This window comes from Tiliqua scincoides, chromosome 4 (assembly GCF_035046505.1).
Source record: "Tiliqua scincoides isolate rTilSci1 chromosome 4, rTilSci1.hap2, whole genome shotgun sequence".
NCBI lineage: Eukaryota > Metazoa > Chordata > Lepidosauria > Squamata > Scincidae > Tiliqua > Tiliqua scincoides.
Genome location: NC_089824.1, coordinates 175,531,108 through 175,554,314, shown reverse-complemented (window position 1 = coordinate 175,554,314; position 23,207 = coordinate 175,531,108). Strand labels below are relative to the sequence as shown.

The 23,207-nt window shown below is 44.1% G+C and overlaps 1 protein-coding gene across 5 annotated transcripts in view; it reads left to right on the top strand.

Annotated features, from left to right (window-relative positions):
- The window catches only part of PLEKHA6 (pleckstrin homology domain containing A6), a 144,065-nt gene that overhangs the window by 70,783 nt on the left and 50,075 nt on the right, over window positions 1-23,207 (top strand). For all 5 annotated transcript variants that reach the window (XM_066622911.1, XM_066622912.1, XM_066622908.1 and 2 more), the window contains exons 2-7: window positions 9,060-9,140; window positions 9,736-9,850; window positions 10,441-10,545; window positions 12,144-12,216; window positions 13,867-13,967; window positions 21,857-21,972. In XM_066622911.1, the coding sequence (XP_066479008.1) occupies window positions 9,749-9,850; window positions 10,441-10,545; window positions 12,144-12,216; window positions 13,867-13,967; window positions 21,857-21,972 (497 nt within the window). In that variant the 5' untranslated portion in view covers window positions 9,060-9,140; window positions 9,736-9,748. The remainder of the gene's footprint in view (window positions 1-9,059; window positions 9,141-9,735; window positions 9,851-10,440; window positions 10,546-12,143; window positions 12,217-13,866; window positions 13,968-21,856; window positions 21,973-23,207) is intronic.

Genomic DNA, 23,207 nt, shown 5'->3' with positions numbered 1-23,207 from the left:
GGGTCCCATCTTGTAAGCCCTTGTGTTAGGGGCTGAGTCCTTCATGCATTTCTTCACACCGTCGTCTTGTTATGTAATAGTCTTCATGGTCTAGCCAAATTCCTTATATTAGGCATTATCATTTGCCTCAAATGAAGTGAGTCGGTTACAGCTTGCAACTCAGCATGTGCCTTTTCTCTGCTCCCAGAAACCATCATGGTCTCAGTCCAAAACTCCTTAAAGTCATCCACAGTGCCTTGACTGCAGTGCCTTTTGTCCTCACTTGCTTTTATCTCCTTGCTGACTGCATCACCTTTCAAACCTCTTTCTGCCACTTCCAAAGAGTTAGCTGATCTTCTGGTGCTTTTCTGCTATGATGAAGTGAAGCCTTGAGTTTTGCAGTGGGAGACAAGAAGCTTTTCAGGGGCTCCAAAGGATAGCTGCTTGCTTTGGAGGGGGATCGGCGGACATGGTTCTACCACTATTCTGGGATGTGTGGTGTAAGAAACGTACCACACAATCCTATTGGGCTTTTATGGTGGTGGATCTCATGATATGTTGCTGTAAGTCCTGGTGTGATGTCACAGATGGCACTGCTGTTGTTGGGTGCTGCAAGACCACCAAATGACTGGAGGCCCCATGCATCTCCTATCCTGATTGTGCTGGAGCAGATGAGGTGGAAACAGAGGACGGCATTGGTGGTTCTGGAGAGACCTGGGGAGGGCCAAAATGGTTCAAGGGTAGGAGGGGCTGGATCTCAGCAGCAGTCAAGTACACTCTCAGGCGATCCATGCCCCCTGAGGCTTCTCAGGCTTATGCCTGTTAAATAGCTATTTCAGGTCTGAGGAGACCCATTAGCAACCAGGTGAGCTTATGAGGAGGTAAGTAAAAATATTTTTACTTGTCTCTCCTGGGATGTCTGGTTTCTCTCTCTACACCATAGGATCCAGTGTGTGCTTCGTTGGTGCCACAGCATCCTGTAGGCTGGTGGGATAGGGAGGGGTCCTAAATCTTTTCATGGGTCATGCATGTTATGGAAGCTTTGCTGAGCTTACCAGGAATCACTCTGTTTTATGTTGATGCTGGGTTTACATGTGTAACCCCATTTTGGCACTGGGAGAAGGAGGGCGGGTATTGTGGTTAATCTTATTGCTTCATAAACTTTTAATAGAAAGGGTGCTTTAAAATGTTAAAAAAGAATTTCAACCTGCTGAAAGTAAAACTATTCATAGCAAGAATGAGTAAAACCCAAGTTTGGGAGTTTAATTTTAACATGTTAAGACTCTTTTTATAAAAAAAAGTATTAGATGTCTGGTACTGTGGACTTCTAGACTTTAGTTGAAAAACGTTTTAAAGTCTTTGTAATGCCACAAGGAAGAATTTGTTTCCTTAAATAGTGGCAATGCAGAGGCCTCTTTGGTGATTGTCTCTTTACAAAGGTAGAAGCGCCTGCTGGCAAAGTGAAAAGCAGCTTGCCAGGTTCTTCAAGCTGGAAGAAGAAGGTGACTCTCCATGGCAATGCTGGGGGGGATCACAGTCAGGTGCTCTAGTTCCCAGGCAAGGGAGGAGTGGCCAGCCCAGCCTGAAGAAGGTGGCCATTACTGCTCCAAATTGTCCAGCTCTGTCATTTTGATTCAAGACCCTGTGGCTCTCTGCCATTCAGCAGTTCAGTATCACCATAATTATCTCAGTGGTTTCTGTGTGGGTCAGCTTTTTTCACTTAACTAAGCTAGCTACTTGCTTTGTAGGAATCTTCATCCAGCATAGCCTCTCTTTGGGTTGCTGGGTCTTTGCACTGCCATGGTGTCTACCCATGGAAAGCGCAAGTGAGATACTGAAAGAGATTGCACCATTGCAGCTGCTGTGGTTCCTGCCCCACTACCCAACTGGGCCCTTAGTTCACCTTCCTCAAGAATAACCTAACCAAATTGTCCATCCAATGCCACCCCTGACCTGGTGCTGCACCCTCTACTGTGGCTTGTGTGCAAATGAACACCCACACATGTACAGCCTGATTAAAAAAACCCTTTACCTACTCACCTCACTCTTTCCTTGCGTGATTCTTTCACAAAAATAGGAAGTGCAAGTCTTGCAGTGTTATTGGAAGAGATCATGCTAGGAAGGAGAGAGGTGAGTGGATAAGGTAGCAGATCACCATTTCCCATGTGGCTTTTTCAGGTGTGGACAAAGGCAGGCTACTTCCTTATACACTCACCTTGCTTCTTCCTCACACGGTTCAGTGGCAGACCTGCCATTAAATGAACGGGGCAAATGCCCTGGGCGCAGAGCCTTGCATGCCTCTAGAACTGCGCAGAAGCCTCCCTGAGGCTCCCGACATGGTCAGAAACTTTGCTTCCAGGTAAGTGGAGGAGGGCAAATTTGCACATGGGGGCAGCGGTGTCCTGTGACGGGCACCATTGTGGACCTTTGCCCCAGGGCGCTGGGCTGCAGAGATCTGCTACTTATACAGTTGCTTGAAATAAAGCAGGAATTCCTGTTTTTGGAAAAGAACTGTGCAAAGGAGGAGCTAGGAAAGGAACTAGATCAATGCAGTCCATCTGCCGTGGGCTGGAGAAAGGTGATGGGTTTGTGAGCCACGGGTGAGTAATTTACCCATGAATGCAAGTTGCCTTCATGCATGCGACAAATTCTGTGGAAATTTGGCCAAGAAACTGACTGCTTTTACTTAGGCATTTCCCAAAAATTGATTCATGGAGTGTGCACATCCAATCCGTGATGAGTTTGAAAGCAGTTGCAGAGACTGAAGGAAGCACAGAAAGGAGAACTTTATTGACCCTACCTTGGGGGAAAAGGAAAAACTGTATCTTGTAAACAGGCACAGTAATAATAAAGCCAAGCAGACCAAGGTAACAAAATTTGTTCTAATTAAAATCTGTGCCCGGAAAAGCACATCACAGAACATTTTGCTGCCTTGATTTATTTTGGCTTCTGTAATTTAATATGTTTTGTTTTAGCTCGTATGCTGCTGTAGCACTTATACAATTACTGTTAAGCTTATGAGAGGTTCTGCTGTAGATCGGTGGTGTTCCAAAGTAGCACTGTTCTTCACTGTTCTTCACCTTCCGCATAATAATGTAGTAAATTGAAGTGGTAGAATTCTAGGCTGTTTTACTTCAGATTGCAGGGAGAGGATCCGATCTTTTATACTCCCCCATGTAAAAAAATCCCCTGCAAGTAGTGAGCTAGCACATCAGGAAGGGGGTTTGCTACATCTTCCTCTTTAAAGCACTAGTCAGCTGCATGCATGGAGTTTATTACCTGGGGAAATAATTTTTTTTTTAAAACTCTGGTCGCCTGAGGTGGTACTGTCAAGAATTCTTCCTCCCCATTTGTTTTTCTTTCAAAAAAATTTAAACTCTGCCTTCATTGCCTGTAAAACAATCCAAAGCAACTCACAATCCAAACAGAAAAACAGCAAGACAAGCAAAGCAAAACAATTAGTAAAACAAGAAGCAATTTAGCTAATTAAAAGGCAGGTCTCATGCAGCACCTTTAAGATTAGCACTTAACTTTAGATTCCTACCTCCAACAGTGGCATCCTTCTTTCAGGGCCCAATCCTGACCCATGTGCGCTGACTCAGCGCCGGTGCACAGTATTGCAATTGTGTCATAAGGCACGCCTGTGACACGTACTGTCCAGCCAACGTGGGCGCTGGCTCAGCACAAGCCCATGCTGAGCATGGTTGGCAACCTTCAGTCTCGAAAGACTATAGTATAAGCCTACAGCACCCGGTATTCCCAGGCGGTCTCCCATTCAAGTACTAACCAGGCCTGACCCTGCTTAGCTTCCAAGATCAGACGAGATCGGGCATGTGCAAAGGATGGGCGACCACTGCACGGAGCTTCATGGGAGCACCCAACATGGGATTGATCTCAGCCCGACACGGGACTTTGTTATTCTGTGCCAGCTAAATAGCTGGCGGAGAGTTGAGTAGCCCCATTGCAGGGCTACTTTCCTTATGCGGGGGAAGGAGACAAATGTTGCTGGCAGCTGCCTGATGCACCCAGGATTCCGTGGCAGCCATTTTGGCACCCCGGCAGCCCACTGCGCCTGCTTGCTCAGGACTGGGCTGCCTGTCAATAGCTCTCTAGTTTCTTTACGACCAGTGGAGCAGCAGCCTTTTGCACCAATGTTATTTTTGTTGTATAGAGCGTTTCTGAAAATGACATAGAGATGCCACTTTTCTGAATTAAATCACCTGTAGTGAATGGGGCGTGATGAAATGGGGTATTCAGAACATGCAGACCGTGTGGTGAATGTTAACATCCCTGTTGTTTGGAGTGTGATTGGGAGATGTGCAAAATTGTTTAAAAATATATATTTCTGTACAATATCTGCAGGCCCCTGCCTTCTTCCACATGTGCTCAGACCAGCAATAGTTAGAGCAATGCAGTTCCTTACCTGGGGCGTGCATATCCCCAGGGATACGTGCCAGGGCATTTAGGAGTACGTGGGGAAAAAATGAATAATGGTGGGAAAATGTACATATTATATGTCAACAGCATAAAACAAGATACGAATCAAAAGTTGTGAAATTAATTCAACATTTTGACAAGTGACGGCGTGAGTTTTCTTTGTTATTTAACCTTGAGAAAAACCTATGTTCCTTTGCTTTGTTATTTTGGCAAATGGTGTGGAATCCCTCCCTAAACAAAGTGTTGTGAACATGCCACGGCAGTATACATGCCCCTCAGTGGCATTGCTAGGGAGGTGCGGGGGGTGCAGGTCGCACTGGGTGATGCGCACGGGGGGGGTGACGCGCACTGGGGGTGACATGCTAAAATCGTGGTGGTTAGGAGTAACCCCATCATATTCTATACCATTGGATGCAGAATTTCGAGCGGAATGCAATGCAAAAAAACATTGCATAGGAGTGAAATATCTCCTTTCTATCAAAAGTTATGGCCAAAAACCTGGAGAACAAAAAATGCATGGATCCCTAGGGAAAGTGAAAGTGAGCTGTATCGTGTGTTTACTCATGAGTAAATGAACTTGCCTTAGTCCATCAGAAAGGGCAGGCTGAGAGGAATCCAATGATACCAGAATGGTCCTGATCCAATGAATGCAGCCCCCCAAAACACCTGAGAAGGAAGTCCCTCCCTCCAAGCAGATGAATGTATTGAGCCCTATGGAAAGCAAAACTGGGCCTCACAGTTGCATTTACTCACGAGTAAGCAAACATGCCTTGTCTGGTGTGGAAGATCAGGTGAAGGAGAGTGCAAAGCTACCAAAATGATCCTGATCCTATGCACCTGCAGCTAAACAAGTGCTCCAGAAGGCAGCCTTCCCCCCCCCCCCCACTAAAAAGGATCAAAACAGAGGCTTCAGCTGATAAGATGAACTTTTTTGTGACCTGCAAAGTCAGGTGGATCCTGACAGTGATCAGGTTTAAACAGAAGTTCGTAAATTGAACTAGGCTCTGGGTAGGGCTGAAAACCTTCCTGATTTGGGGGGGGGGGCATTGCAGGCAGACCACAGAGGAAATTCACTTCGTGGACCAGGGCTGGCTTCTGCTTATTTAATTGTTTTACTTTAATTATTTATACTTATTTATTTTAATTTGCCTGATGATAATTTGCCATAATTCCACCATGACATCACTTCTGGTGGGTCTTGGACAGATTGCCATTCTAAAAAGTGGGTCCCAGTGCTAAAGGTTTGAGAACTGCTGCAATAAGGTGTTAGTAAGTTAACACCCTGGGGTGTGTGTGACATCACTAGTGACCAAAATCACTAAAATCACATTTTGGAGGAATAATACCATCGTGTTATATATCAATCAATGTGTAATTTCATGCAGAATGCAATGAAACAAACTGAATTGACATATCTGTGTTCTATGAAAAGGTACAGCCAAGAAACCAGTGGGGGTGGAATGATGGTACATCACCATGCCCACCACTTGGATTGTTGCCCTACCCACTGCATGGGGGGTGACTCACTGGCATCCTGCACTGGGTGACATGAACCCTAGTGACGCCACTGATACCCCTCCACAGGCTCAGCTCTCGCTCTCCTCTGCTTCACAAACATCTGAATGCAGTCACATCGGTATCTGTGTATAGATAAACGGGCAACTCAGTTAGTCCAGGGTACAATGTTCAATGAGTGAGTTCTTCTGGGTCTTTTCTATGTATGGTAGTTTTTGTTATCATTTTAAGTTAAGATTTATATTGATTTTTCAAGTTGTTATCAGATATGGATCAGTGGTTGAAAACTGGCTTTTTAATCCCATTATTGGGTCATTTATTTACATTCACAACATATAAATTTGAAATAACAGCAACTTTATTAATTACAAGCATTTTTCTAATATGAAGGTACAATTTATGGAAATGGGCTGCCAAGAGGCACGCAAGTGAAAAAAAGTTGTGAACCACTGGTTGAGAGCACTAGCATTGTACCCTAGCATTCTTCCATATCTGCAGTAAATCATCTGCAGGTTGTAAAGCAGTACTTGTACTTGTACTTGTCGTAAGAGGTGACTAAACAGCCACCAGGTAGATGGGACTCGTCAGCCTGGAAAGGCAGCTCATCTGAGAGAAGGAAAACTCTGATCCCAAACCTCCACTGCCTTGTGGCTATATCCAGTTATGGAAAAGACTTCAGGAGTCAACCTCGAGACAAAATTCAGAGCCAGAGTCCCTGAGGCAGTTCATGGCTGAACACAGTCACATTCTGGCAACTCCTGTGATGCTGCTGGAACCAACCATATTGGCTTCTGCCTTTCCATTGGACCATTTCAGCGACGTGGAGAGGGGGGATTTGCTGCATGGGTAACAGTCTATCCTCCATATCTGCTTTACCCAGGCTTCGCACACTGGAGAGGACACTCTGTTCCAGAACCACTATTCAGAGAGTGATACCATAGTCTTCCAAGACTGAAGGATGCAAAGCAGTTCACAGTCTCAATCCTCCACATTTCATTAGCACAAAGCTTGATGAAGTTTCTGAAGTACTATCTCCAGATCTCTGCCAGCACACTGGAGCCAATACAGCCATTCAGTGGCTATCAAGAATAGGCTGTGTGGCTCCTGGTGTCTCATTAATGCACATACATTAAAAGCTCTGTATTAATGTTCACCCGCCACTGTGTAATACTTAGGGTTCCATATCTGGACTAGTGATTCCCTCCAGCCAAATCACAAGTTGCTGTTTCAGAGAACTTAAATGGTAGTAGCTGGTCTTTGTGCGTGTTTGGGGTGGGTGGGTTTAAAAAGTTTGTTAAAGTTAGGACTTTGATGATCAAGGTTTTGATCTGACTAGCAGGGTAAAATTCATGTGTTGCCAAACTCATGGTGCCTACTGAAGTCCTTCATTGCTATATTACATACACAGTGTCTTTTTTATTACAGCCATCCATGTAAATACAGCATATATGGGGTGATACTAGATGTGTGTGGAGGAAACCTCATAGAAGCTGAGATTGTAAAGGCAGATGATAAACTGATACTTTAGTTTGTACTGTAGTGAGAGCACTTTAGTTGGTGATTCCTGAAAAGCAGCCTATAAAATTTCAGACTGCAGTAATAATAGTGCAATGTGCTCTCTCTCTCTCTCTCTCTCTCTCTCTCTCTCTCTCTCTCTCTCTCTCTCTCTCTCTCTCTCTCTGCGCATGTGTGGTTATTTCTAAGCGAGGCTCAAATGCAGGTTGAAATTTCCATGTACATGGGGATATCTGCTGTAGAATGGCAGTGAGAGTGCCTGTTTTAATGAAGTGATAAGGATTAGTAATATGAAGTGTCTGTGCATTATGTTTTTCAGTGTACTACTAAGATGTTTTAAGTGCACACTTTTAAAGAAGTGCAAAAGCAAAAACCACATGTTTGCAGGCACATGTGTTATAATGGTGCACTCATTCAAGAGTTAGGGTTTATTGTGGCACATAGAGGCAAACTTGGAGCTATTACTATATAATCTGTAAAACAGGCTCCCATCCCTGCAGAACAGAATTTTAACCATTCATGGCTCTGCTACTGAGTTTTTCCTGTGACACTGGGGAAGTCAGCTGTCATTTTGAATGTCAGTGGTTCATGGCCGAAATAAAAGTTCTGCCCCCTTTACCAGATGGTTATGAGGGAAATAATCTTACAAGTCTGTGTGATGCTAACAGACTGGTAGATGGTGGCTTAAAATGCTAAAGTAAAAGATCAAGATTCTCCAAGTTCATCTCAGACTTGGAAATGAACCAAGTTATTCACAAATTTTGAAATAACTTAGGGCCTAGTCCTATCCAACTTTCCAGCAGCCCCGAGATAAGGAAACAAACATGTCCTTGTCTTGAGGAGACTGTTCCCTGGCCACAGGATACAGTGCATGCCCCATTGGCATAGCTGCATCAGCGCTGGAAAGCTGGATAGGATTGGGTCCTAGGTTTTTTGTGTGAGTCAATTCAAGGCAGAAAATATCCCAGCCTCTTGGCATGGCAACAGAGAAACATTTCTGCTGCTAGTTGGGATAAGCTTTGAATACTGGTAGCTTCCCCTAGGAAAATGGGGGGGGGGGGAACCCCTGTAGGGGCCACTTAGATAAGAGTGTCCCCTGCAGGTTTGGTACAGTATTGAACAGAAAAAAAGAAAGGTCCCCTGTGCAAGCACTGAGTTTTTACTGACCCTTGGGGTGTTGCCGCTTCCACGATGCTTTCATGGGAGACTATAAGTGGGATGGTTTGCCATTGCCCTCCCCAGTCATATTACCTTTCCCCCAGCAGTATTGAATAGTTTCCATTTAAACAACTGAAAATGAATAATTTTCAGTCTTTCAAATTGCGCACGCAAAAAAAGATGTAGTTGAAGTTTATGTTCTTCGGGGGAAATTATACTTCCCTAGCATGTTTAATTATATATGTAATATCCCTAACATGTATAATTATATGTAAAGGAATTGTACATCCCAAACATGTATAATTCACTGCCACCTCATGTTTAGACATACTGAGTGATTATTCTGAACAATTTATTGTCTGAACAAGCTTTAAGTCTTTGGTATTTCCTGAACCTTTGGATATGAGCTATCAATCTACTTAAAACATTGCCGTTCCCTCTTTGTGTTTTCTCAGCCATAATGAAAGACAGAACACTTTTCTTCACCCAGTGACTGGCCAGATCACAGAAGAGAACAGCCAATTTGATTTGCAAAGGTAAGTAAGCTGTCCTGCTGTGTGATGTGGTGATGGTTCATGAAAGAAACCGAGAGGTTAAATAAGACAAGAGTGAGCAAATTGCATCTTGTCTACTCCAGAAGGAAGAGGATGGCAAGGACTAGCTGGGAGCCAAGGGACAACTAACTTCTGTGTACACACAGGAGCATTCACACAATATAGATTCATACTCCATTGAAACAGATACAGTGATGCTCAATTGTTTCCAATAGCAGATGCCTGATCTTGTCTGATCTTGGAAGCTAAGCAGGGTCAGGCCTGGTTAATACTTGGATGGGAGACCGCCTGGGAATACCGGGTGCTGTAGGCTTATACCATAGTCTTTCGAGACTGAAGGTTGCCAACCATGTAACAGAGCCAGGCATATAAATGTATCAGTTTTCTTTATCTACTATAAGTGATTTCCAGGGATTTACATCCCACTCTTTTATCTGAAGAGTATATTTTTTGAAGACTATTTTAAGAGTATAAATCAGGATGGCTTACAAAAATATTTAAAAGGTTGTGCATGTGATCATACTCTATGTTCCCCAAATGTCCCCAATTTGCTTCTCAACTTTTCTCTCCATCCTAGATCTGCTTTGGACATGTCAACCAAAGCAGGCAGCAAGAGGCCGGCAGCAGTCAGTAGTGAATCATCCAACCATACCATGGTTTCAGAGGTCCCTCAGGAACGACCAAATGGCAGGGTATGTTTAGTATAGATCTGGATACTATCCCTCTCTGAAGCAATGATCTGCTGTGGAGTATTGTCCAAGGTATCTAGGCCTCAGATTTTCCCTCTACCACAGTGGTTCTGGTCTCCCACTGTGAAGTGTTGTAAGATAAAAACAGCAGATTCGTTAGCAAAAAAAAAACACCAAAAAAGCCATGTTGGTTGTTATGCTCGTCCATGAAGTTCTTGCCAGTAATGGAATTTTCCTCAGCATAAGCAATGGGTATGGTCCAGTGCAGGGAAAAGACACAATTAGGAGTTGGTATGAATGCAGCAGCAAAGAAATAAATGGATGAAGTTTCCTAGTGGTTGAGCCAACTGGTGCTTCCTGAGATGCTGCATCTTTTCTTTATGGGCTACATGACCAATGTGCCACCTGGTTTCCCTCAGCAGTTTGCCATGACTATGTTTGCTTATTCTCTTGGAATTGGTTGTGTTTTCTGAGGGATTTGTGAAAGGAAGTCTGTGCATTCCATCACCTTCCACCTGTTTTGGAGAGGCAGAGGGAAGCGTGTTTTGTTCCACTGCCTACCTCTAAAAACCTCTTTCTTTCATTTCCAAAAGGCCTCACGCTCTTCCAGGAAGGGAATTGCTTTTGGGAAGCGCTCCAATTCCATGAAGAGGAACCCTAATGCTGCAGTAACCAAGAGTGGCTGGCTCTTCAAGCAGGTAGAATTCCCATCATCCACTCTGCTGTCAGAATATATTCCATGCTGTGATACCTTTCTTCCCCAACCCTCTCCCTCTTTCCCTCCAGTTTCACAAACCAGCCTGCATCTCTCAAGACAGCCAAAGAAGTGTTTCTTGCAGGACAGTGCCATTTTCTCCTCCTCTGGATGGTTTTCTTTGAGACATAGGGCCAATTCAGAGGGGCATCACCCAAATGGCCCCCAGTACCCAAAAGGAGCAAGTGTGTCCACATGTTTTCCTTTCACTGTCCTATCCACTCCAACCCTGCTTTGGGGGGGGGGGGGGGAGGAGAAACAGAATGTCTGAATCATGTCTAATCATGCAGCTAAAAAACTACATGAAAACAATTAAAACAAAGTATCTGTGTGATCAGGTGCAATTTGGATATTCTGCTTCACACATGACTGTGTAGGGTGGGGAGATATGCATGCACTCTCCTCATCATACATTGGTGGCCAGTCAGGCAAAAATTGTCCAAATCAGCCTGTAATAGATTATACTACCCAAGATAGTACTCTTATAGTATAAATGAATATATGCAGATAGTACACTTCTGTGCTTGTTTACTCATGCAGAGTAAGTACCATTAGGTTCAATGGGCTTACACTCAGGAAAGTGTGTATAGGATTGCAGCCTTAGGACATAATCCTATTTCACTTTCCAGTAATGATGCAGCCATGCTGCGTCAGCTACATCAGCACTGGAAAGTTGGATAGGATTGGGCCCTAAATCATTCATCCACTTATCTAGCCCAAGCTTTTCCTTATCAAGTCAAATCCTAAAACTTGGCTATTGGGTATTTCTTCTATTCAGCAAAATCTGAATGAGAGTTTGAACCCATTGAGAGTTGCATCCAGTAGCTTCCACCCTGTCAGGTTCTTCACATGATTTCCAAGGTCCTCTTGTACTATTTTCTATAAGAACATAAGAACAGCCCCACTGGATCAGGCCATAGGCCCATCTAGTCCAGCTTCCTGTATCTCACAGCAGCCCACCAAATGCCCCAGGGAGCACACCAGATAACAAGAGACCTCATCCTGGTGCCCTCCCCTGCATCTGGCCTTCTGACATAGCCCATTTCTAAAATCAAGAGGTTGTACATGCACATCATGGCTTGTAACCCGTAATGGATTTTTCCTCCAGAAACTTGTCCAATCCCCTTTTAAAGGCGTCCAGGCCAGATGCCGTCACCACATCCTGTGGCAAGGAGTTCCACAGACCAACCACACGCTGAGTAAAGAAATATTTTCTTTTGTCTGTCCTAACTCTCCCAACACTCAAGTTTAGTGGATGAGCCCTGGTTCTGGTGTTATGTGAGAGTGTAAAGAGCATCTCCCTATCCACTCTGTCCATCCCCTGCATAATTTTGTATGTCTCAATCATGTATGATTGCATAATTTTGTATGTCTCAATCTATAACAGCCTTCTTGAAGGTCCCATACAAAATTCCATTCTTCCAAGGCTTCTGCTGGGCCCCGTATCCCTCATGTCATCCTCTCATGGGAAATCTGAACTTCTCTGACTCTCTGTGGTGGTGTGTATAATGTGATGTGTTTTGTTTCTGTGTTTCTTTATAGGCCAGCTCTGGGGTGAAGCAATGGAATAAGCGCTGGTTTGTGCTGGTGGATCGCTGTCTCTTCTATTACAAAGGTATTTGGCTGAACCAAGGTCGCGTGGACACAAAACCCTGATCAGTTTCCTGATGCCTGGAGAGACTCAATTGAGAGAAACATGAGATAGGGCTTTCCTGGTGGTGGCACCCAGATTATGGAACTCTGTTCCTTGGGACATGCAGCTCACTCAGTCAATGGGGGGATTTTAAATGGACAGCAAAAGTGTTTCTATTACAGTTGGCTTTCTATTTATGGAGCTCTGTTTTTAGCTGCTCGTTAGTTATTGTTTGTTGTCTTCTTTCTCATTTTTATTGTGGTATGCTGTGTAGTTTTTTTTTTTCTTCTCCAAATGTTGTGGGTTGCACTGATGGCCTCTGCAAAGATGGAAAGGCAGAATAAAAGCATTTTAATAGTAAATACACAATGCGTAGACCATAATAGGAACCTCAGGTCCCAAAAATAGTTTGAACTTAAAGCCAGGAATTTGTGGATTATACCATAAAAAAGTTAGTCAGGGCTAAACACCATTGAAGTAAATATAGAAAGACAAACTAAAATCCCACTAATTTCAATGGGATTCCGAGCACAATCCTAAATTGCTCTTAAACTGACCTTCCTGTGCCGAATCCAACCTGGGCAGATGTAAGTTCGCGCTGGTGGTGGGCTGTCAGTGCGGGGGTTTGGGCAGGGTGGGGACAGCATGTTTCAGGGACATTCCAGGCAGGAGGGCAGGCAGTGGGCAGGCCAGGCCCAGGAGGGGTGTTGAACTGGCCTCCAGTACTTTGGCTGGATCCTAACCCTCTTTCCGAGCAGCCCAGCTTTACATTGGACTGCTCGGATCTGTGCCAGCGATTTAGCTGGTGCAGATCCAAGTAGCCCCATTAAGGTGGCTGGGGCATTACTTGGGGTAAGGGAACATAAGTTCCTTTTCTCCAAGTTGTGCCAGGTCCAGCTCCAACTCTGCCCTGGATATAGGGCAGGCCAGCTGGCCGGCCTGTTCCAGCTCAGTTTAGGATTGGGCTATCAGGAATCTTACAGCAGAACAATATGCATATTTATTCCAACAGTAATCCCCATTGGTTCAATAGGATTTATCCCCATTAAGTGCAATTTTAATGTGCATAAGATTAAGCCTTAACTTTCTTGCAGTGCGAGATCCTTACGCTCTGTGTGTGTGTGTGTGTGTGTGTGTGTGTGTGTGTGTGTGTGTGTGAGAGAGAGAGAGAGAGAGAGAGAGAGAATGGACTTGTGTGTGAGAATGGACACCTCAGGAGCTTTGGGTTCTTAGAGGCCTGCTGCCTGAGCTGCTTTGCTGGTCGTGTATTTAGAAGATGGGCATGAATAATGAACTAGACAGTATTGTGAGCTGTAAATGTAACTGATATGTGAGTCCTTGCCAGTCTGAGGCAGAGGGAGGAACAGGCGCATCAGTGAGGGGAACCAGCTTCCACAGTTGCATGTGTCAGTGCAGCATTTCTGTCTTGCTCGGCGCAGTTTGTTACTCTCAGGATTCCAGCCCTTATTTTAAAAACAAGGAGCTTCATGCACTCTTGGGTTGTTGCTTGCTTTGGAAAAAAGACTTGTTTCTGTGAGATCCTCCAACCTGACATCTCTAAATGGTTAGCTGAGAGAAGGGGACATGCCCTTCCACATCTAATTCTTTGATCTCTCACCTTCTTTCATGCAGATGAGAAGGAGGAAAACATCTTGGGCAGCATCCCTCTTCTCAGCTTTCGGGTAGCAGCTGTCCAGCCATCAGATAACATCAGCAGGAAATACACGTTTAAGGTCAGTAATTGGCTGAGGTAGTAGTATGATGTCCCTATTCAGCCGCTGGCTTGAATTCCTTCAAGGTACAACAGGGAACATGACTGAGAACTGGAAGTTAGTCTTCTCTAGTTGTGTGATAGGATCATAGATGATCACAGATGGGTGATTAGGAAAATAGATGTTTGGAGACCACAGAGAGGTTGTATTAGAGACCCTAAACTTCTGTTATCTAATATTACACAACAGGAAGCCTGGTGTTCTCCATTTGTAACCGTTTAGGGTGCAATCCTAACCAATTTCCAGCACTGAGATAAGGGCAATGCAGCTCCAAGGTAAGGGAACAAACATTCCCTTACTTTGAGGAGACCTCCACAACTGCCACTCAAATGCAGGATGCAACAAATGCCCCATTGGCACAGCTGTGTCAGTGCGGGAAAGTTGGTTAGGATTTGGGCCTTAGTCACCCAAGTTGTTCTCAATTTCTATGTTATTGACCCTATTTAATGCCAGAAAAAAAAAAATCTGAGTAATTATCAAATCCAAATAAAAAGAACTGCCACAGTTCAGTTGCCAACTTTTTTCTGACATAGCTCCTGTGCCATAACAGAAGGGCAGGAAAAGCTCTAGGTCTGCACAAATTGGCTAGACCGGTCAAGATTGACTAGGTTTCTTGTTGATTTCCAGGTGGACTAACAGATGGAGTGTAACCAGGGTAGACCAGGAGAAAAGAGGGATATGAGTCATGGATGAACTGGGTTCCAGGGAAGAGATTCAAGAAAAACAGGGTTCCAAGGTACAGATGGGTAGGAATTCAGGACACAGGAAAACAGAATTTTAAGGATCAGTTTATACAATATCTAGAATCAGTAATAAAGGTTTTCTCAGGCAGCAGATGGGGATACATGTTTGATTGCTCCCTGCTTGTGGAAAGCCTACTTATCAAGATGAATTCCTGAGCCTAACCTTTTCGCAGATGCACTGCTTTTCTGCAACTGTGGAAAGAGTTGCAGGGGAGTGTCCCAACATGCAATCCCACAGCTTGCAGTAGTAGTCTAGGAAAAGCTTTTCCACTCAATTCTGTCAGCTGTATAAACTAACTCCAAAGGATGGGCATGCAAGGGTTGCAGGGGAAAGGTCACCAGGCGCATACAAATCAAAAGCTGGAACATAAAGCATTATCCAAATGTAGATTTTTAGAGGGTTCCAGAAAAAGCTGATGCAAAACCTGGCTGCCCGGGTTTGCTAAAAGTTGGCATAACCATTGGAGTTTTAGATTGGGCCACAAGCAACAGGGAGGCTGAGGTACTGGAATAAGCAAATGCAAGAGGTTCTTCTAAACACCATCACAAGATTCCAACTAAGACTTCTCGTTGTTATCCCCATGATTTTCGAACACCAACAAACCACCTGTTTGCAGACGACTCATTTATTCATGTTCCTTCTCTCATATGAACTCCTATTGCAAAACATTTTAATCCCCAGTTGTCCTCAAACCACTTAGGTACTTTAGTTCCAGTAATGTTGTAAAAGACTGACAATCTTCCTCTGTAGGAAAGTGACTAAGGGCCCAATCCTAATCAACTTTCCAGCACCAATGCAGCCCAAGGTAATGTTCCCTTACAAATATTCTCTTACATTGAGGGGGCCTCTGTGACTGCCCTCCATCATGCATGCCCCATTGGCAGAGCTCCATCAGTGCTGGAAAGTTGGATAGGATTGAGCCCTAAGAGGAGGAGCTGTGCATATAATAATAATAATAATAATAATAATAATAATAATAATAATAATAATAATGCCTTTCTGGTCATCGGTTTACTCCTCTGACTTTATTCAAGGTGGTTTACAAAGGCAGGTGTTTCTGAATCCCTCAAGGGGATTTTTACAATCATAGAGGTTCTCTCTTTCAAGAACCAACAACATTTCAGAATGGATCTTCCTGGTTTGGTCTCCCTTCTGGCCTCCAGTTTTCCCACACAGGCTGACAAGCAGCTCCATCTCTCACATGAAGGGCAGCCAAGACACTTCTTGCTCACACCAAGAGCAGGCGGAATCACTCAGCTCGGCTTGTCAGCTGCTTCAAGGTCTCCCACTCTCAGCCGTTCAGGGAGCTGCTGGTGTCCTCGAACTGGCGACCTCCTGATGTTATCTTCGGGCTAACAGAGTCTCTACCTTCTAGACCAGACCTCCTGCCCTATAGAAGTACCAAGTTCAAATTTCACCTCTACCATGACTTACCTAGATGGCCTTAGGCAAGCGTCTCAGCCTCAATATGAATGTGTATGAAACTGTCCTAACTTATAGGGTGGTTGTTGCTGAGATGTATATAAAATGCCCTGCACACCTTGTTGTGTTGCATAAATGATGACTTTGTCAGTGGGCTGTAGAATAGTTAATTGGTCTTAAAACATTCCACCAAAAAATTATGAAATGGCTTTAAGTCTCATGTAGTTCTGAAGCTCCTCATAATGCAGTAACAGGAATGTAGAGAGCTGGAGAGACCACCTTTCATGCTGTTGGAAAGTGTCATATTGTAACAGTCTTGTGGCACCTTGAAGATTAACCAATTTAATATAGTGTTAGCCTTTGTGGACTAAAGTTCACTTCATCAGATGCATCTGTTCTGTCTGTGAAACTTTCTGTGATGCTGGCAGGCAGATTTACACTGGGCTTTGGACAGTAGATTGAAAGGCTGCAGGCAGTTTCTGTTTTCTTAGTTCCATGTGGTCCCTGTGGCTGTCTGAAAGAGCTATTCACACCCTCCTAATAATGGCATTGGGGTCCTGCTGAGAAGTACCAAGGGTTAGCCAACAGGGAAGAGTGGCAGCTAAATCACATTATTTCTGCATGTTTGACCACAGTCCCTTAAGCTTGCCATAGCGACTCTGAGCCTGAACTGGGCCTCTGAGAGAAAGTTGTTGGCATCCTTCAGTCTCGGAAGACTATGGTATTGCGCTCTGAATGGTGGTTCTGGAACAGAGAGTCCTCTCCAGTGCGCAAAGCCTGGGTAAAGTAGGCATGGAGGATAGGCTGTTACCCATGCAGCAAATCCCCCCTCTCCACGCCGCTGAAATGGTCCAATGGAAAGGCAGAAGCCAATATATTTGTTTCCAGCGGCGTCGCAGGAGTTGCCAGAACGTGACTGCAGCCATGAACTGCCTCAGGGACTCCGGCTCTGGATTTTGCCTCGAGGTTGACTCCTGAAGTCTTTTCCATAACTGGATGTAGCCACAAGACAGTGGAGGTTTGGGATCAGAGTTTTCCTTCTCTCAGATGAGCTGCCTTCCCAGGCTAACAAGTCCCATCTACCCTCTAGTCGCCTCTTACGACAAGTACAGCCAAACTGAGGGCCTATTCTTATCCCCCAGCCCCCAGGGGAAAGTACATCTTGCTAACTGACATATTTACTGTAAAAGACGGCTTGCACTTACAAGCCATAAAATGATATGAGCCACAGGAGCACTTCCTGTTACAATGAACACATCCCGACCCTCCAGTAGGAGTGGGATAATTGGTCAGACAACAGGATGGCAGTTCGAGCCTCCCAGCAAAGTTGGAAGCCTTGGGGTGGAGGGGGAATAAAACTCCTTTGCTCACTTTTTTTTTTAAACCATTGGAAAACATTTTCATATCTGTTTTGCATACTCATGCAAACAGAACTTTTTTTTTAGACAGGTGAAATGTGGTTGCTGTGGGACAAGAGATGGATATAGCCATAGTTTGCCCTGTTGTCACGTTGATAGGACTCATGCAAATACTCTTGTAGTAGAGTGGAAATGGTGACCATGGAACTCATGTTATTTTTTTTTAACACTTTAGTCCAAGAAATGACAGGGCATGGTGAAAAGTGTGGGGGAATCATGACCTTGTGATTATGTCTGTCTGTCTGTCCAAAAAAAAAATGTTTCCAATTGGACCCCCCAGCTCCTAATGCTGGCCCTGCCAGTAGGTTGTTTTCTGTTGTCAGTATCAAAAATATAAAGATGCGCTTGGGATCTTGGGAGATGCAACAATTTCCTCTTTATCAGGGACTGTTCCTTGCCTGTTTTGAATTTTTAATAAGTGCAGTAAAGCAAACGAAGGAATGCCAGCATTGCTATAGATCTGCCCCTTTGGCAGTACTATAATTAGGCTGCATTAAGTCTCAGATGAGCAAGTGACTTCCCTTTCCCCCCTCTCTCTTTGACTAGTTTCGACTAGAGTATTAAAGAAAGGCAATAAATTGTAATTTGCTTAGCACATAATTAGTTTCTACTTGTCAAATTTTCGTGGTGTGCTGGGTGTGACTGTAAAGGAGCAGTGAACGAAGCTGTGAAACGAAACACCCGGAATCCTGCAGAGATGGGGGCCAAGGTAGGCTGCCTGGATGTTCCCTTGCAAGAATGAACAGCCTTTCTCTCCGTCAGGAGCCAAGTGAGGAAGTGCATTGCTACAACTGTACATGTCGCAACACCTGATGCGCCCATATCTCTCTACAGTTTGGCATGCACACTTTCACACCCTGAGTACTTGCCAATGTGTTCACACCCACTGAGGGTTATTTTCTTGTACTTGCAGCCTAGCCATGTTCTCTGTTGTGTAACAGCCAAAAAGCATAATACTTGACTTCCAGCAAGGGCACAATGGTAAATGTATACAGAGAGACCATGTATTTATATGCCTTCAGTTTTTATGCGCAAGTGTGATCATCCTGCCTTTTATATAAGAGATGTGAACCTCCTGAATGAGAAGCTGCTAGACAAACCACATAATATAGCCTATGAACAGGTAATGAGGACCAGATTAAAAGCATTATATTCAAATGGGGAGCAACACTTGAAAGATCTTTTTTTTTTTCCTTTGCAAGATTCCCCCACAAATCCTGAGTGTGTGTGAATTCAAATTCCTACTTTATTTCCTTTATAGGTATCTCTTTCAAGTGTCCATTCATTATGTTGTGCACTATGGCTTCTTCCTTCTTGATATGGTATCATAATGCTCTACTCAGTTGACTCAGGGGTGTGCTACGCTGGAGACACCTGGAGGCACCCAATACACGCTTGGACACTGTTTTTAATTATACATTGTAGATACGTAGAGCAAGTGCGAAAAGGGAATATTATAGCTGGATCATATAATGTTTATTCAGAAGTGCATTTCTCTGATTTCAATGGAACTTATTACCAAGTGAGGGCCTTAGATCCAGACATGTGTTAGATCCAGACATGTGTATAAGAGGCTAAGACCCAGCCTCTTAGATCCAGACATTCTCTGCTGTATGAAGACAGTAGAGAATAATCTCTGGTTGCCTCTATGTTTTGCTTCTTCATTTATTTTGAAAAGAAGGGAGGGGATTGGGCAACCAGCCCACCTTCAAAAGAAAGTCCATTATTTCATGGATAATCCTAGAGGGCCGTGCAACTTCTTGTTCCTTTTCTTCATCCACATTCATGCAGCAAGCAATATTGTTTATGGCATGCCTTGGTGCTGCAACCCTTGCATAGCTACATTTTCTATTGCTTTTTTGGAACACTGGCTCAGGGAGCTTCTATGGGGTGTGAGGCAACATAATTGTCTCCTCAAGGCTCTCAGTATTTATTTTAAGGTCAGGCAGGGCTGATACGATCCTTCAGTTTTAGGTTGGAAAAGCGTTAAGCATGTGCCCAGTGTTGCTTCAGCTACTGCTCCATGGTGACCGACTCTGCTCCTGCTGCGCTTCGCCTGCTTGATACTCCTCCCCATTGGATTGCCTGGTGGGTGTGGCTGACGTGTTCTCTGTCTTCCCTCTTTTTCCGTGTGAGGTTGCCCCGGACAGGAGATCTCTTCTGATAACCCGTCTGCAATGCCATCACCCAGGCACCAAATAGGTAGTATTTTCCTTCCATTTCCAAATGCATGCATGCCACAAAGGAAAGATCGAGTTTGGATGGGTTCAAATTGTCCTGCATGCTTTATTTAAGTCCAATCATGCCCCAAGAAAAGTTGGGCGGAGAAATCCTGGGTTTCTCTGGCTGATCAAACACTTAGAAATTCCTAAACAGTGGAGACTGGTGCAAATACAGAGGTATGTATGTGTGACCCAGTGGAGATGCAGATAGATTACATGAACATATCTGCCTCATATACCATATGCACAAAAATATGTGCCTTGGTTATGGCCAAGTTATGGACCCTAATCCCAGGCTCCAATGTAAGGAATGTGAACTGGAGTTGTCGAGCATATTGATTCTGCACGATGAAGTGTTGACCAAGATGACAGATGTCCTATCAAGTACTATCAGCACACACTGAGCTGATGAGTGACAACTGATCATTAACCAAAGGCCAATAATAACAATGATAATAATAATAATGTTTTTTATTTTCTGCAAATGAATGAACTTACAATCCAAATGTTTTTAACCCAACCAATTGAGAAGAAAGATATAAACCCAGGAAATTGTGAGCAAGGTTTTTTGTTTGTTTCTTTGTCTTAATGAAACATAAGGTTGCATGGAAAAGAAAAACTGGAAAGAGTTCAGTGTCCATGCAGAGGACATGTTGTTAATCATAGAGGGATCAGTATGTTAATCAAATAGCAAAGCATAGAAATATGATGATCTGAGTTTGGGCTATATTATGGTTAAGGTATTTTTCTTTTATGTCTGGGGCCATATTAAACATGATTTTGCCAAGGGAAAATTTTCAACTTTTGCACATCCCAACTCAGAAACTTAGATAGAACAATGCTTATCATTGCATAGTTAAAAACAGTTTCCCAAGTTCTGTCTAGCACAACTAAGAAATGGTCTGTGTAGATGGTGGAAGGCTCAACTTTCATTGGGTCCTACTGAACTCTGTGGATAATCTGCAAGAGAGAACAAAGTCTGCACCTCATTAAAGACACTAGGGCTGCAATCTGGCACACACTTACCTAAGAGTAAACCTCATTTAATTCAATGGGACTTACTTCTGAAGTCTACTCACTCCAGAGTAGACATGTATAGGATTGTGCTGCATGTTTCTCAAGGATTGTTGTCAAATTGAATACTAAACCCAGGGTTGTCTATGAATTCCCTCCTTCAAAGCTCTGCAGTTGAAGGCCCTTTTGTGGTGAAATCACCATCATATAAGGATCTTTCCATGTAGAGAGGCGTATAGAGTTGCACAGCACCCTCCCAGAGATCTCTGCAACACAGGCCAACTCATCCTTGCTTATTAAATCTTGTCCTTCTTTGACTCACTGGATGGAGCTGTAGTCAGTTCTGCATCCTTGCAGTGTACATACAGTTTTAAAAAGTGGATTTTTCTTGCTCGTCATGTGGTTCACTGTGAAAAATTACAGAGATTTCACTATCTTTATAAAATGTGCTCTAACACTAAAAGAAAACAGACACTAATCTCCTTGTTCACCATAATGAAGATGGTTGACATTTGTTTCACAGACACTACAGAAAATATTCTGTGCTATATTGTGCAACCGTGCATGCACACTCCCCGGGCCCAGATCCAGCAAGAGCAATCCATGCGTTGAAACAACTTTTTTGCATGCTATTCCCCTGCTGTATGAGGGCACGTGCATGCAAAAGTGCGCTGCAGAGGGGAAAATTCCTTATCTAGCATCCGAGGGTGCTTGCATGCTGCTTGTGTGTGTTGGGGTAAAGGGGTGTCTCTGGATCCAGGCCTCTGGTCTGCAGCCTGTGTACACAGTCACACGCACAGACACACCATCACACACACACTCAAAAATGTAAAGATGCAAAGGGAAATAAGATACAGTTTCTCCTATGATCCCTGGTAACCTCAAGATGATGTTCTGGAGATTAATCAATTATTTCTCTCTCTCTCTCTCTTCTCTCTCTTCTCTCTCTGTACTTCTGCCTATTCTCCAGGTGACTGTGTGCTGGATAGACGAGACAGCGGGGAGTAATAAGAAGTCACTCTCTCCCCAGGCCGAACACGCTGGCATCCGGACTTACTTCTTCAGTGCTGAGAACAACGAGGAGCAAGATTCCTGGATCCAAGCCATGGGCGAGGCTGCCCGGGTGCAAATCCCACCTGCTCAGAGGTCAGCTGTCTATGGAAAAATGTGCACTGTAGGATGCTATAGCAGGTTCTCTCCTAGAAGTTGCCAGTAATTAACTTCAGAGTGCAAATTTGTATTCTGGTGGATGTTGGCAGAAATTAATGGCCATTAGGGCACTTACCTGGCAGTTTTGAAATCTGATGTCCATCCTCTGTTCTATTACTGTTGCTCTGATCAAGTCACATGGCATCCATATCTCTTTAGTGAGATCATATTTTCTCCAAACTTCTTAAAAGCTATGCAACCAAGTCAACATTGGGGCCAGATTGGAAAATGCATCTCACTCAATCGGGCCCAGTGTGTAAAGTGTGCATTTGCATGGACATAAGAACATGTGAAATGTTGTGCTAGCTCAGGCCAAAGGCCTGTCTTGTCCAACATCCTGCTTTCCACAATAGCCCACCAGCTTCCTCTGGGAAGTCCACAAGTAGGAAAAAAGGCATACTTTCTCAGAGATCTCCCCCTCTCCACCATTCTTGTTCCCCTGCAGTTGGTACTTCGAGATATGCATAGCTGAACCTGGAGGAATCCATTTGTCATGGTGGCTACCTCCTACTTCAACAGCAGTATGCCTCTGAAGGCCACTTGCAGGGGAGCAATAGTCAGTGGGTCCTCCTTATGTTTGAGCTTGACATCTGTGGATTTCAGTATCAGCAGATGCTGAGCCTGTGGCTGCAGGGCCTCAGAGGACCTTCCAGATGCAGCCATAAGTGCCTTCCAATCATTTCTGGGAGGTGTTCTGAGGCCTTTGTTAGGGTAGAGCAGAGCCTCCGTTAGCCCGAAGATAACATCAGAAGGTTGCCAGTTCGAGGACACTGACCGCTCCCTGAACAGCTGAGAGTGGCGACACCTTGAAGCAGCTGACAAGCCGAGCTAAGTGATTCCACCTGCTCTTGGTGTGAGCAAGAAGTGTCTTGGCTGCCCTCCATGTGAGAGATGGAGCTGCTTGTCAGCCTGCGTGGGAGGACTGGAGGCCAGAAGGGAGACCAAACCAGAAAGATCCATTCTGAAATGTGGTTGGTTCTTGAAAGAGAGAACCTCTATGATTGTAAGGATTTAGAAACGCCTGCCTATGTAAACCGCCTTGAATAAAGTCAGAAGAGTAATCCGATGACCAGAAAGGCGGTATATAAATACCTAGTTGTTTATTATTATTATTATTATTATTATTATTATTATTATTATTATTATTATTCCAGCCGCAGATTTCATTATCT